This window comes from Clupea harengus, chromosome 2 (genome assembly GCF_900700415.2).
Source record: "Clupea harengus chromosome 2, Ch_v2.0.2, whole genome shotgun sequence".
Classification (NCBI taxonomy): domain Eukaryota; kingdom Metazoa; phylum Chordata; class Actinopteri; order Clupeiformes; family Clupeidae; genus Clupea; species Clupea harengus.
The window spans coordinates 15,370,647-15,383,843 of record NC_045153.1 but is presented as its reverse complement, the minus strand read 5'-3'; the positions used below and the strand labels follow the sequence as shown (position 1 = coordinate 15,383,843).

The 13,197-nt window shown below is 45.2% G+C and overlaps 1 protein-coding gene across 5 annotated transcripts in view; it reads left to right on the top strand.

The window, feature by feature from the left end:
• Positions 1–374: 374 nt before the first annotated feature.
• tmeff2a (transmembrane protein with EGF-like and two follistatin-like domains 2a) overlaps positions 375–13,197 on the top strand; it is a 56,409-nt gene continuing 43,586 nt past the window's right edge. Inside the window, exons 1-2 of one of the 5 annotated variants that reach the window (XM_042710013.1) lie at positions 375–1,164; positions 7,611–7,726. In XM_042710013.1, the coding sequence (XP_042565947.1) occupies positions 984–1,164; positions 7,611–7,726 (297 nt within the window). In that variant the 5' untranslated portion in view covers positions 375–983. The remainder of the gene's footprint in view (positions 1,165–7,610; positions 7,727–13,197) is intronic. The other 4 variants (XM_031584372.2, XM_031584387.2, XM_031584381.2 and 1 more) reach the window with 4 other exon arrangements.

Below are 13,197 nucleotides of genomic sequence, written 5' to 3'. Positions count from 1 at the left end.
ATCAATTACCGGAGTCCAGGCGGTGCGCCGCGTGTCAAAGACAAACCGAGTTCCCCGGGAAATACAATACTAACGTCTATAGCTGTAGGACAGGAAGCTCTTGGCGTCCGTATTATTTCAAAGCAGTGCAATTATCCGAACTCCAGCTGGTCTAATCGATTTTTGCAGCATTTTTAAAATGGCAGGGCCCAATTACATTGCGACCGCTCCTTCAGAATTGCTTCTTCCCACTCCGTGCGCCAGTAACCGCCTGAATCAGACAGTGACATCGCGCAATACTGGCCGTTGTGGAAGTGCTGGACTGGACCGGCCCCTTGCGCTTGACGCTCCAGCATCCCTCTCCGCCAATCAGCGCTCTATAGCCACCTTTCTCCTCCCTTTCTTACCCCCAACCCATGTGATCAGAACCAGACTCCTAACCTGCTGCTCACATTCAGTGTGTTTGAGAGGAGAGTAGTCAGGATGGGAGAGAGTGCGGCTTTATGACAAACTCATTGCGCTGCTTGAGCGCTCACATATATCAGACCCCACGGACATCTTCAAACCAGTGGATGTAACAGTAACTTTACCGACTGTCTTCGCTGGGATATTTTCTTTTCCATTTGTTATTATTTGTTTGTTTGTTTTTTACTTTTCAAATCCCGCCTACATTAATCTCGTTTTCTGTTGTCAAGCATCCTACCTGCTTAACACCTTGGCTAACTTCCCACCCCAGTAACCCGCCATCCCACCCTCCATCGCTTCTTTCCCACAGCATCCAGATTATACTCTCCTACATCGCTGCTGAACCAACTCGCTTCGGGCGGATCCGTGGGTTACCCTTACAGCGCTTCATGGGGAACGCTTACTCCATCGGAAAATGTCCCTCTTTTGGCTGCTAAGCTGTCCTCCGAAGCTTCCAGCGCAAGCCCGGGAGTTGTCGGTGCGTCTCTGTGATTTATCCCCTATTCTCCAGCGTGGTCGGGGGACGCCGCTGAACTGAGATGGGTCTCTCGGCAGCGGCGCCACATGAGCCCCGACGTCCGCAGCAGTGGAGCAGGATTATGGGAGAGTGGATCTGGATCACAGTCATTTCGTTTTTCGCTGCTCTTCCCGTCCAAGAACTTCGTGCTTTCCCGTCTTCATTGAGCGACTGTCAGACGCCAACGGGATGGAATTGCTCCGGTAAGACGTACAACAACCCCTCACCTTATTACAGTAATTAATTTTAACTGTATCCTCGGGGCCTGGTAGCCTATATTTGATTTCACCTGTCAAGACGAAGAGTAAAACGCATAAAGATAACTCATTTCATATATGCTGTTTGAAACACTCGCATACACATATGCATACGCTCTCTCTCTCTCTCTCTCTCTATCTCTCTCTCTCTCACACACACGCACACACACACACACACACACACGCACACAATCAATGATAAGTTTTCTCAATTATCAGTTTTGATAATTTCACAGCTACGCACTCTCTCTGAGCTCTCAATAGGATGGTCACAGGAAAGACGTTTACAGACATTCCTCTGAACTTCCACTCAAGAGGCTACGGCCTACATTTTAATCGAGGTATTCATTTAACGAACCAGGAGTTGGCTATATTTCGCATCTACTTCTTTTTTCACCGTTTGTAGATTTGAATAGCCTTGGCTGTTCAGTGGAAAGTTGCTTTCCCCTTTTCATGCCAAACCCTCACAAATAACCTTTACAATGGTGTGCCTCACAATTTATTGCTTTATCAGACTGTGTGGTGGTCAAATGCTTCCAACATTAGTCTTTGGCAACTGAGAACACAGACCTGTTGCAGTGACGCACGCGATATGTTTTAATAGACATTTGGACTTGGCTTAAACCTGGCGTACGGTTTTGATTAGGCTAGCTGCACATACTATGAAATGCAAACTACTTTTCTTCAGTGTCACGAAACGTGGTTTTCAACACATTGGGATAGAGGACGTATTTGAATGAAACAAAAAGACTAAAGGCCCATCTGAATAATATCTCTACATCTTGAGCCGATCTGACTTTACTGTAACCTATACTAATGACTCTGATGACACTGTTGTTGGTTTTGCTTTTGTGGTTGATAATGACGTTATCAGTGGTGCCAGAGCTAATTTTGTGAAGATAGCTACTGTTGCCTAATGGTAACGGTATACTGCCATACTTTGAGAGCGCTGGTTCTTTTTTATTATAATGATGTAGTACAATAACAGCCCTTTTTATGGCCTGTTTGACACTGAACAGTAGTATCTCTTTGCAAGACTTTAATTTGTATTGCCTAAATTGTTCAATAAGTCAGTTGTGGTCTAAACAAATAAAAAAGGTGATATCCAAAGTCCAAAGGTATGTCTCGCTTTACTCACCAAAATAATGTGGCTTAACGCCAGGGATGGATTAGTCATTTTTACATGTTTGTTTCCCTAAATTATTTCATGGAAATGATATGCATTCAGTGGAAACAATACAAAGGAACCAAGTTTAGTAGTAGTCCCTTCATTGCCTATGTTCAGCAGTCCAAATGATGTTGGCATGGTGCTGATGAGTTTTTCAAGTGGGGGATGTTCCACAAATATCCTAGTGTTTTGTCAAGCTTTGTTGATTTAATGCTTACACCAGAGCTACTGCTCCTCTCTAAACAGCAGACACCGCACACACACACAGTTTTCACAGTGTAATCTTTACTGTGAGAAAGAGTTTGAGTCGTTACAGACACTGTTGCATAGCTTGAAGAAGGTTATTTTATGCGAATGTTAATGTTTAAGAAGTATATGGAACACAAGTAGTATGTAATGGTGTGGATGAGGGTTCTTATGTTAAGGTAGTGGTGGGGAAGGGCTGGCAAGGAGCTTGTGGAGTGCAGCTCTATCTCTCATGCCATTGAGATCAGTTTTTGGCCGAATAAGTGGCTCAATGCTTTATTCTTTATTCAGTAGCATATAAACATTACCTTTTGAATATTTGATACTTGCCAGCTTGTTTTCTTTAATTATTCAATTCGCTGCAATCTCCTCTCGTGGTAGTGAATAGGGACTAGAACAATCGGCAGGACCCCTTGATACCATCCTGCTTGGCGTGTGCGTCTCATTTGGATTCCTGAGTCAAACCCACACCATTTTAGTTTTGTTGAGATGAATGTCTTGTTCTTGCTGATGCAAAGCAAATTATGAGACCATACAGTGTCAGGTTGTAGTGTCACGTTTTACATCACGTTTGTTGGGAGGGAGGAAAAACATTTTTTTGGCTGTTGCTTTCGGGCTCTAACAACCTATTTATGGCCTTCTAGCAAAACACTTTGTATGTGTGTCTGTGTGTGTGTCTGTGTGTGTGGTTAGGTGTTTGCATACATTTCTGTGTACCATGACCTTGCTTGTTTGTGTGTGAGTTTGTTCAGATGGGAGACTATGTTTTCCTTTGACTGTTCAGCTAACTGCATGGAGGCCAGCCAAGAGGATAGGTCTGCATTCAAATGCTGCAGTGTCTGTAGTATTTTTCTGATCTAATGAAAGACCAGAACATCATGTATTTGCCCTTTTTGCAGATATGTCTCTGTGTAGAGTAACACTGACATGAGGTAATTTAGAAAGACGAAGCTAACTGCAGTGCTAGCATTGTTCATGAGTGGCAGAAAGAGTTGCCTAAACAGACCACTGAGTGGAGTGGTCTGGCATCAGCTTGCTTAGCAGACACTCTATACTGTGTGAATAAAAAATAAAAAACATTTTGTTATTTTCGCACACCATAAACCGCCTAAGGGTGACACGTTTTTGTGTGTGTGTGTTTGTGTGTGTGTGTGTGTGTGTGTGTGTGTGTGTGTGTGTGTGTGTGTGTGTGTGTGTGTGGGTGTGTGTATTCGTGTGATTAGGCCTTGACCGCACTTTTGTATCCAATGTTAATGGCATATTCGGAGCAAGAAGGTAGAAATTGTGTTAACTGATATCATTTTTTTTTGTGCAAACATGCATAGTGTAAGACTTGGCTACTGGGGAGCACTACTGACCAAAAGTGGTCCAGATTATAGATAGCAGCCCCTGCTGTGTGTGTTGGTTTGTTAAATCCGGTTCTGTTTGTGAGCAGTGCAACTTTCAAACCATTCTAAACTTTTTTGGAAGGTGTTCATTAGGTATGAAGTTATTTGAATATAAGCTACATTTTTGCATGTTTACATGAAGCTGAAATTGGGTACTTGTCCTTGAACTTCAACTTGTTCTAATTCACATTCAAGGTTCAATATCTTGTAATTTTTGTAAAAATAAAAATGTTTTCAGATTGAACCTGATTTATTACAGGATGAAATATTGTTATCTTATGTTTATGTACATTCTTTGGATCTTCAAGTGTCCTATGCATACCTTTACATATATCTATGGGATGTAATGGAATTCCCTAGAATATTTGGGAAGACTAGATTTTATTTTATTTATGTTATTATGCCTTCTCGTCCAGAGATACTTGTCTTGGACAACAAAAGTTACACATTGCAACATTGTAGTCGTGTGAGCCAAGTTGTCAAAGGTACAATGCACATTTTAGGTTAATATAAATATACCAGATTCTTGTCTCAAAACACTATTACAATATTCCAATATACTAATATTCAAAAGTCTTACAATATCACACCTGTTACATGCCTCTTTTGTCTTTGCTTAGGAGTTTGAGAACCAATGTCAGAAAACTCAGGGAATATATAAATAATTAAGAAACATTGACTGTTTACCATATCTGCAGAATTACAAATATATTTATCTCCTCTGTACGTCGCTTTGGATAAAAGCATCTGCTAAATGACTAAATGTAAATGTAAATGTATAGGTCTGTAATCATGTTTATTTATTTATTTTAACAAAACATCTACATGGTCGATCTTCATAGTCGATGGTTCTCCAATACCAACAGACCTGTTGCGCCATATTGGCTGATTTGATCAAACAACCCAAATATTAGTTGGGTCATTTAGTGAGACTGGTAACTCAAACTGGTAACTGGTATGGTTAGGCTACTGTTATTTTTTCTAAATAGCTTCATTAGCTGAAAGGGTCCCAGGCACCATCACTGCGTTTATACTTACACGGTAATTAAATATATACAATATAACACAAAAACACAATGTAATGCAATATATACAATATAACAGAAAAACACACGGTAATGCAATATATACAATATAACAGAAAAACACACGGTAATGCAAAATATACAGAATAACAGAAAAACACACGGTAATGCAAAATATACAGAATAACAGAAAAACACCCCTCCCTCCACTCACTCTTATCTCTGATGTTATCGGTGGTTGATGCAGACACTGTCCACATGCTTTGTGCTGTAGGTTTCAATAAGTTGGTTTTACAATGGCAGTTTTGGGCGCAAGCCATTGCCTAGAGCCTGGTATTAAATAAGTTGACATGATTACTATTATTAGCCTTGCTTGAAGGTGTCTTTTTTCTCTTTTTTAATTCACTCAAATAAATAATACATTTATTTCCATTGTTCTTTTTTTTTGGTTGTTTTTATTGTATTTTTTATTTTTTTTATTTTCACGCTGAAAGAACTGTCAGGAGTTTGGTGTGAAGCACAAAGAGAGCTGAGGAGTGGTTAATAATGAATGTCTCAACAAAGGCAGCTTCTTCCAGCGTGTAGCCATTTGACAACCCCTGATAGAATACATGCATGATGCTCTGATCCATGCTCTGAATGCCCCTCAAAGTCGCTATCACTGTGCAGCTTTTGAAGGTGCACTTGCTCTCAGGAATACTTCCCTCATTTTCTCACGCTCTACAATTAAATAGCACGGATCGTTAATTTTTCTCTGTAGCAGCCAGCAGTATATCTCTTAAGAGTTAAGTGTAGTTGTCAGCTCTCTGCCAGGCTCGAACAGCTCCAGGCTTGTGCATCATGTTTACGCGCCAAAGGCAGGTTTGCGAGCACTGGCACAACATCACTTAGGGCATTTTCGGCTCCTAAAATGAGTTCCGCTGGCTTGCACCTCGCAGAGGTTGTTGGTGGTGGGATTTCGGAGTGATGGGGATGAGCTGAGGAGCGCCATGCCGGTTACCCACCTCGTCTCTTTTGCCTCTGTGCACGTGGCAGATCCTTGGTGGTCCCTTGCCATTCGATTGTCGCTCGAGCCTGACGGTTCTCTCTCTCTCTCTCTCTCTCTCTCTCTCTCTCTCTCTCTCTCGCTCTCTCTCTCTTTCTTTCTCTCTCTCTCTCTCTTGCTTTCTCTCTCTCTCTCAGAGGGAGTCTCTCCTGCTAAGTGCCTCCGACCATCCATGTAATCCCAGTGCCTCAGACGCCAATGCAGAGGTGGCTGGATGTGGCTAAAGAATACCATGCCATGCCATGCCATGAATTGCTAAGGGCCAGATGTCTCCAGCTATTACTGCAGCCTGTTTACACAAGCTAAACCATGTAGCTCGCTTCAGACATAACAAGTGACTCTGTGACTCTGTTTTAGGGCACAGGAATTTTTTTTGGGGGGGGGGGCAACAAAATAAACTCGTCGAAGGGGGCAAGGAATGAGCAAGGAGATCAGTGCATGTGTGAGGAAAAGATGCACTGCTACCATTTATGGTTTCCCTTGCGAGCCACACGGTGGAAATAGAAAAACATTTCCATGTCAACCCTGGCTGAGTCGTGATGCTCGGAGCCAGCCTTTGAGGGCACAAATAATCCCAGTTTTCTCCACCTCCTCTCTGCAATCCCAAATCCTTGGATAATTGTTTTAATTGGCATGCTAATTAGGCATGCCCGTTACGTAAGGATGCTCCAAAGAGCTTCTGGTTCCACCCTGAGCAGGAACCTGGGGTAAAATGAAATGTTCTGGGGGAGAGACCAGTAATGAGCAGTGTCCTCATTCCCTCTCATTTTAAAGCCACGTACAGCCAAACAACACTCTGTGACCTCCAACCTGACCTTCAGAGGTCTTCATAACTGAAAAACAATATAACAAAATATATAACAATATGTTTGATGAAGCTTATAATGCAATATTGTATATTCTGATTCAAGCCCATTTACTTCATATCAATGCCACACAATGCTTTGTTGGGTTACATCATATACACTCATTTGCATTTTTATTACAGAATGCAAGTTATTAAATGTATTATAATGAATATCTCATTTTTTTTTTTCATTTAACTAATTACCATAAATAATTGTTATAATAGTAATAATAATAGTTATAATAATAAATAAATGTTAAATAGCCATGCATGGAGAACATACAAAATCTTTGATGTCTATAGGTCCAGCTAAAAAACAGTGTATCTTGAGTAGAGACATGGAGCTACTAATGAGAGGATGAATGAAAAAGGCCCTGAAGTATGTTCCTGTGAACTGACCCCAGTAATTCCATCTGAATCTCCAGAGCATTTAAGGCCATTTAAAGACCCTTGTTGAAGCTGAATTGGGCCTAAGCCCTATTCCTCATGTCTCTAATGACTACGCTTTGTCATTCCATTTAAAAACAGCGGCTCTAACTTTGGTTCCAAACTCAAACATACTTTTACTGTCTGCATACACAGCTTATACACAGTCACTTACCTATCCTGATGGCCGCCTGTATTATGTATACACATGAACAGTCTACTTATTTGATCTTTTTGCTATTGGCAGGTTATGAGGACACAGACCAGGAAACAGATCTATTCCTGTGTGACACCAACACGTGCAAGTTTGATGGAGAGTGTCTCCGAATTGGGGACATTATAACATGCATCTGTGACTTCAAGGTAAGGACACCTATGAATTAATTCAGGTCCTCTTTGTCGTTAGACATAGAGATTATGCGTCTGTCAGTCTCCTATCAGCTTGAGGCTAACAATTATGTCAGGTTTCACAAATAAAGGTTTTTTTGTGCAAAGCAAATACCTAGTGTTAAATTACCATTACATTATTATGATTAATCATTTTGTGCCTGGGATAGCAGGTGGAATGAATGTAAAACCCAAAACTATCTGTATCTTAAAGCCAGTCTCCCATGTCAGCCCCCCTGTATTGGTTTTGATCTGGAGAGAGAGAGAGAGCGAGAGAGAGACAGAGAGACAAAGAGAGACAGAGACAGACAGACAGACAGACAGACAGACAGACAGACAGACAAAGGCTCTTTATGCACAAATCTGCTGTGGAAATCACACACGAGAGCCTTCTCAGGCACCTGAAAATGAGATGCGGTTATTGTGCGAGTCACTGCGACAAACACTTTGTGTTGTCTACCTGGTGCCACTGGGCTTATTTATCTTACCAAATGGAGTTGACTCTCGCATTTCCATACCCTGTCTCTCAGTGCAGCCTGGGATGTGGAAATGAGGGAGATGATGGCAAGGTGGAGGGTCGTGTGGTGGTGGGGGGGTGCCTCAGATCATCTGCCTAAGTTTGGTCGAAACACAAGTGCATAATAGCACTTCCGCAGTTCCACGCAGGCAGACACCCGATCAGGCGGCTATTTTTAGCTCCACTTTTGTGCAGGGGGGGGGAGCATTAGTTGCCGTGCCAAGATAAATGACATTACCTTTATGCTTTTCAGACTATGATATTTCAGACATGGCGATACATCTCGTCTCGGTTCTGGGATAGAGTGCTTCTGTCTGGATAGTGGGTCGCATTGTTTTTATTTCAGACTTAATGCTAATGCCCTAATGGAGCTGGCCGAGCTGAAATCACTGTTTGTGTGTGTGTGGGTATGTCTGTCTGGGGGAATTGGTGTGTGTGTGTGTGTGTGTGTGTGTGTGTGTGTGTGTGTGTGTGTGTGTGTGTGTGTGTGTGTGTGTGTGTGTGTGTGTGTGTGTGTGTGTGTGTGTTTGTGCCTACGGGTACATATTTATATGTACATGTATTTATTCCAGTGTGCTCTTTGCATCTCTACATATTGGTGTGTGTGCTCACGTCCTTGTTTTCCCAACATGACATATGTACACACCAGACTGACGTCAGCCTATTTAAACTCATTAGTCACCCTGGCCCTGATTGCATTAAGAAACTCCATCCATCCAACTCCAGCCAGGATGTCCCCCCCCCCCCCCCCCCGAGAGGAAGCGTGGTTCCTCTCAGAGAAGGCAACAGCGTTTTGATCTGAGCATGAATGGACATCATTCAGACACGGACGCTCATCAAAGGCTGTTTGCCCCCCTGCACACTGGCTCTTTGAGATGACCGTGACACCCGTCCGCGTATCATGACCGATCATGACCCACTCACTGCTCCAGTGATAACAAATATCATGCCTGCCTGAGAGTCTTTGTCTGCTGTGTGGCTCTGTGGCTATAGTGCTTTTGTCATGGCTGAATGGGGAGGCGTGTGTGCGGTCGTATGTCTTGGATGATTTGTGTGCTTTCAGCAGTGGCGCAAGCTGGTCTCGTCCTCTGTGTTGTCAGTGTGACTGCAGTTGTCTTTTCTGAATGAAGAGACTTTTGATGCAGTCGCTTTACGGCTGCACGGCATTGACTCTCTTGAAATGGATAAGGGAGATGTGCTGTTGTCTGCTCATTTATAGAATCCATTTGTATGTATCTTTTCCATCCATTTGTATGTATCTCTTTGGTGATCTTTGGGCCATTTGCTGTTGTGCAACAGAATATTTCTCTGTCTTTGTCTCTCTGTCTCTCTCCCTCTCTCTCTCTCTCTCTCTCTCTCTCTCTCTCTTTCTCTCTCTCCCAACAGTCGTTGGACTGTCATTTTCCTCGAGAATCAGCCTCACTTCTCATTCAAGCTGTGTCAGGGATTGGCATTAGACGAGAGGCGACGGGATCAGGCAGGCTCAGGCGAGCTAGAGAGAGAGAGAGAGAGAGAGAGAGAGAGAGAGAGAGAGACGCTCTGCGTGCGTTAGGGCGGCGTGTCCTTCAGAGCTGTTCGCATCCCCATTGTAAATCCGCATGCGGAGCTGAGATGCCGAGCGCTAGCCGCCGCAGACCCGGGGCCATACGGCAGCAGACAGTCCCGCGGGGTTACAGTGGGCCATCATCACAGCCATCTCGCTTGCTGCAGCCCTCATTACATACATTTGCATGTATTTCCCAGCCCTGGAACAGTGAATAGGCTGCATTCAGCGGTGCTGGATGTGGTTTTTAATCCCCCCCCACCCCCCCACCCCACCCACCCCCACACAAGAGAGGGACACAGGCTGAGAGGGCACCTAGAGACAGTCCCTCAACAGCAGGTGGAGAGGCAGAGATTATGGCTGCTCAAAGATTCTTTTCTTTCTTTAGCTTCTTCTTTTACTTTTTTTCCCCCTTCTCACTATGCTCAGTGTGGGCTCTGAGTGCCTGTATTAGTAGCTCACTCAGGTCACTTGGCTTCTTTGCTTAGTGATTTCAATACTGCAGAGTCCATAGGCTTAAATGTCTTCATTCACATTTATCTCTGGAGAATGGAGTGGAGATTGGCCCTGAGGGATAAGTGCTCTCTAGACATGTAGTGCTTCTCTTATGTTTATCTGCTAGCACTTATCTACTCTGCCTCTTTGTGCACTTGGTCCTGTGGTTCACCTGGTCAAACTTGGCTTTAGTTATGCTGGGGCCATGGGAGTGATTTCTAGGGGAGAAATGTCTTTGCTCTGTTTTTAGTTGCTTTGAAGTAGAGCATCTGAAAAATAAATAAATAAATAAATTAAGCATACCCACGGTCCCCCCAAATGGTGGTATTTCAGAACTATGTGTATTTTTCTGCTTTGAGAATGTGATAATTTTAACCTTAGTGTAGATCTCAAGTTGTGATCCAAGAGTGCCAATTCCGATCTCTAACACAAGGGACGTGCTCGGAGAGTCCGGGAGTGTTTTTATTTAAGCGGTGCGATCGTGGTGGCAGCAAAACAATGACTCTGCTCGTCTGACCACCCTTCCCTCCACTCCCCGGCAAGGGGCCGCAGGGGGGGGATGTTAAATGTCAGGGGTCGGCTCAATGTCAGGACACCACCAGCAGCGAGAGCACTGCCTCAGAGGGCACGATCGGTGGGGGGGGGGGGGGGTTCAAAGGGGACGGAGGGACTTGCTTCTCCTCGGGACGGCAGCGTCTTTGTCAGCTCCTCGGCGGCTGGTCTCGGCTCGGCATGGCCCAGCCTGTCAGGCACCATTACAGCAGACCTGTCTCCAGTGACGCCAGGGACCCGGGAGCCTTGAGTGGAGCGTCAGCTTCAGTGTGCTCTAATCAACAGTAGCCTGCCAAACAGATAAGGAGAGAGAGACTGAGAGAGAGAGAGAGAGAGAGGGAGAATCAGAGAGCAAAACCCAAGGTCCCTCCCCTCCTCCGAGCGATCCTTCTCTCTCTTCTGCATGCCCCGCACCCCCACCTCCCCCAGCCCCCTCCCCTGTCACACCACTCCGGCAGAGGCGTTATGGGAATGCAGTTTGTCAGTCAGTCAGCCAGCAGCATGGCACATCTCCGTCTCAGGGTAGGGGGGATGCATCATCCAGGGAGACACGGAACACATTTTTTCCCCTCTTATTTGTGCCTATCCTTGGAATAACATGGCTTATCTGTTTTTGCCCTCACTTCTCCTATTTCTCCATCTCCTCCTCTTCATCACCCCCCCCCCACACACACACACACACACAAACACACACACATCCCCCCACCCCCCACTGAACTGTCACAGATAATGTAAATCTCCTGGGGAATGCGCAGTTCTAAACTAAATGCACCATCTGATGGAGCAGGAACCTTCTCCAGTCTTGGAGGTGACAAATCAAATCACTGTGTGTGTGTGTGTGTGTGTGTGTGTGTGTCCATTGTCATCCCTGCGCATCGGACGTGTTTCTCTCTGCCTTGTCATGGCGGGAAGCGCAGATGCCCGCGACGTCTCCTGATCCGGATAAAAGGAAAGCATGAATCATCAGAGGGCAAGAAAGTGTGCATTCTTTGAGCAAACAGTAATCCCTCCCTCAGGCGTGAGGTCAATGCATCCCCCCCGGTGCAAAGCTAATGATCTGACAAAAGCTCCCCGATTTTCGGCTGCAATCCTCTAAAGCCCCCCCCGTCCCCCCGTCCCCACCCCCGTCCCCCCCAAAAAAACTCTCTCCACCCACATCCTCATCCACAGACCACGTCAGCAGCATTTTGTTAGGCATCCATCAGGTGCTCACCGCAGCCGAGGGCAGCATGCGCGTGCGTCTTCCCTGAGCCAGGAGATGCTAGCCAGGGCTGGGGGAAGGGGACGTGGAGGATACAGCAGCCCCCCCCCCCCTCCTTTGGTCTGGAGCCACAGGTGCTCCCCCTGCGCGAGAGATCAGTGAGTCATCGGCGTCTGAAGCCGCAGTCCCTCGTCCACGCTGGGGCTTTAGATGCCACAGAGGCCCCTTTTCATCTCTGCTAAGAACTGACAGGGGGAGACGGCGCACAGGGGGAGATGCAGAGCAACAAGCTCCGCGCTGAGCAGTGAATCAGACCGTATCTTCAGTCGCTGTGACATTTGTTGCTAGTGATAAAAATGTTGGTTTCCTGCGTGCATGTGATGAAATATGTCACGAAATGTATGTGCGAAGAGAGAGGGAGTGATAAGTTGTGGGTGGTGTGTGATAGCGTGCATATGTGTGTGTGTGTCTGTCATAACCGTGGCTAACACTCGGCGATGGTTAGAGCAGAATCCTTTCAATGATGAGTATGTTCTCTCAAGCTCTGTACAGTACTTGTAGACGATTCGCATTTTAGACAATAGTGGCGACGCGTGGAGATGAGTAGGACTGGTGCCGTTCCAAGTGCCTTGTTAAGTGTGTGTCTATTTGCGTTGTATTGTAACTGCAAAAGAGGAGATTCTATGATGGAAAATTATATGGTTGTGGCCTTGAGGTATTGAATAGTTTTCAGGCTCATTGTGCAGAGAAAGATAGAAAAGATAGAAAGAGTGACAGAGAGAGAGTTGAGCTCAACTCGGAAGAGGGGAGAGAAGAGAGAGATGCTACAACTTGGAAGAGAGGAGAGAAGGAGAGATGCTACTACAACTCGGAAGAGAGGAGAGAAGGAGAGATGCTACAACTCGGCATCTGGTCTGCTGAGCCCGAGCTGACCTGGCTCCCAGGCCCAGTGTCTTACAGGGTCTTACAGGGTCTTACACAGCTCCTCTGCCCTTTATCTCCGTGTTTATCTGTCTGCAGCCTGTCCTCGTTTAATTGCCTGCCTGCCTCTCCACACAGCTACACCCGTGCTTCGCAAAAAACCCCTTCGATGAATTAGTCAAGAGGAGCAGCTGACTGGAAACACACACAGCAGGGTG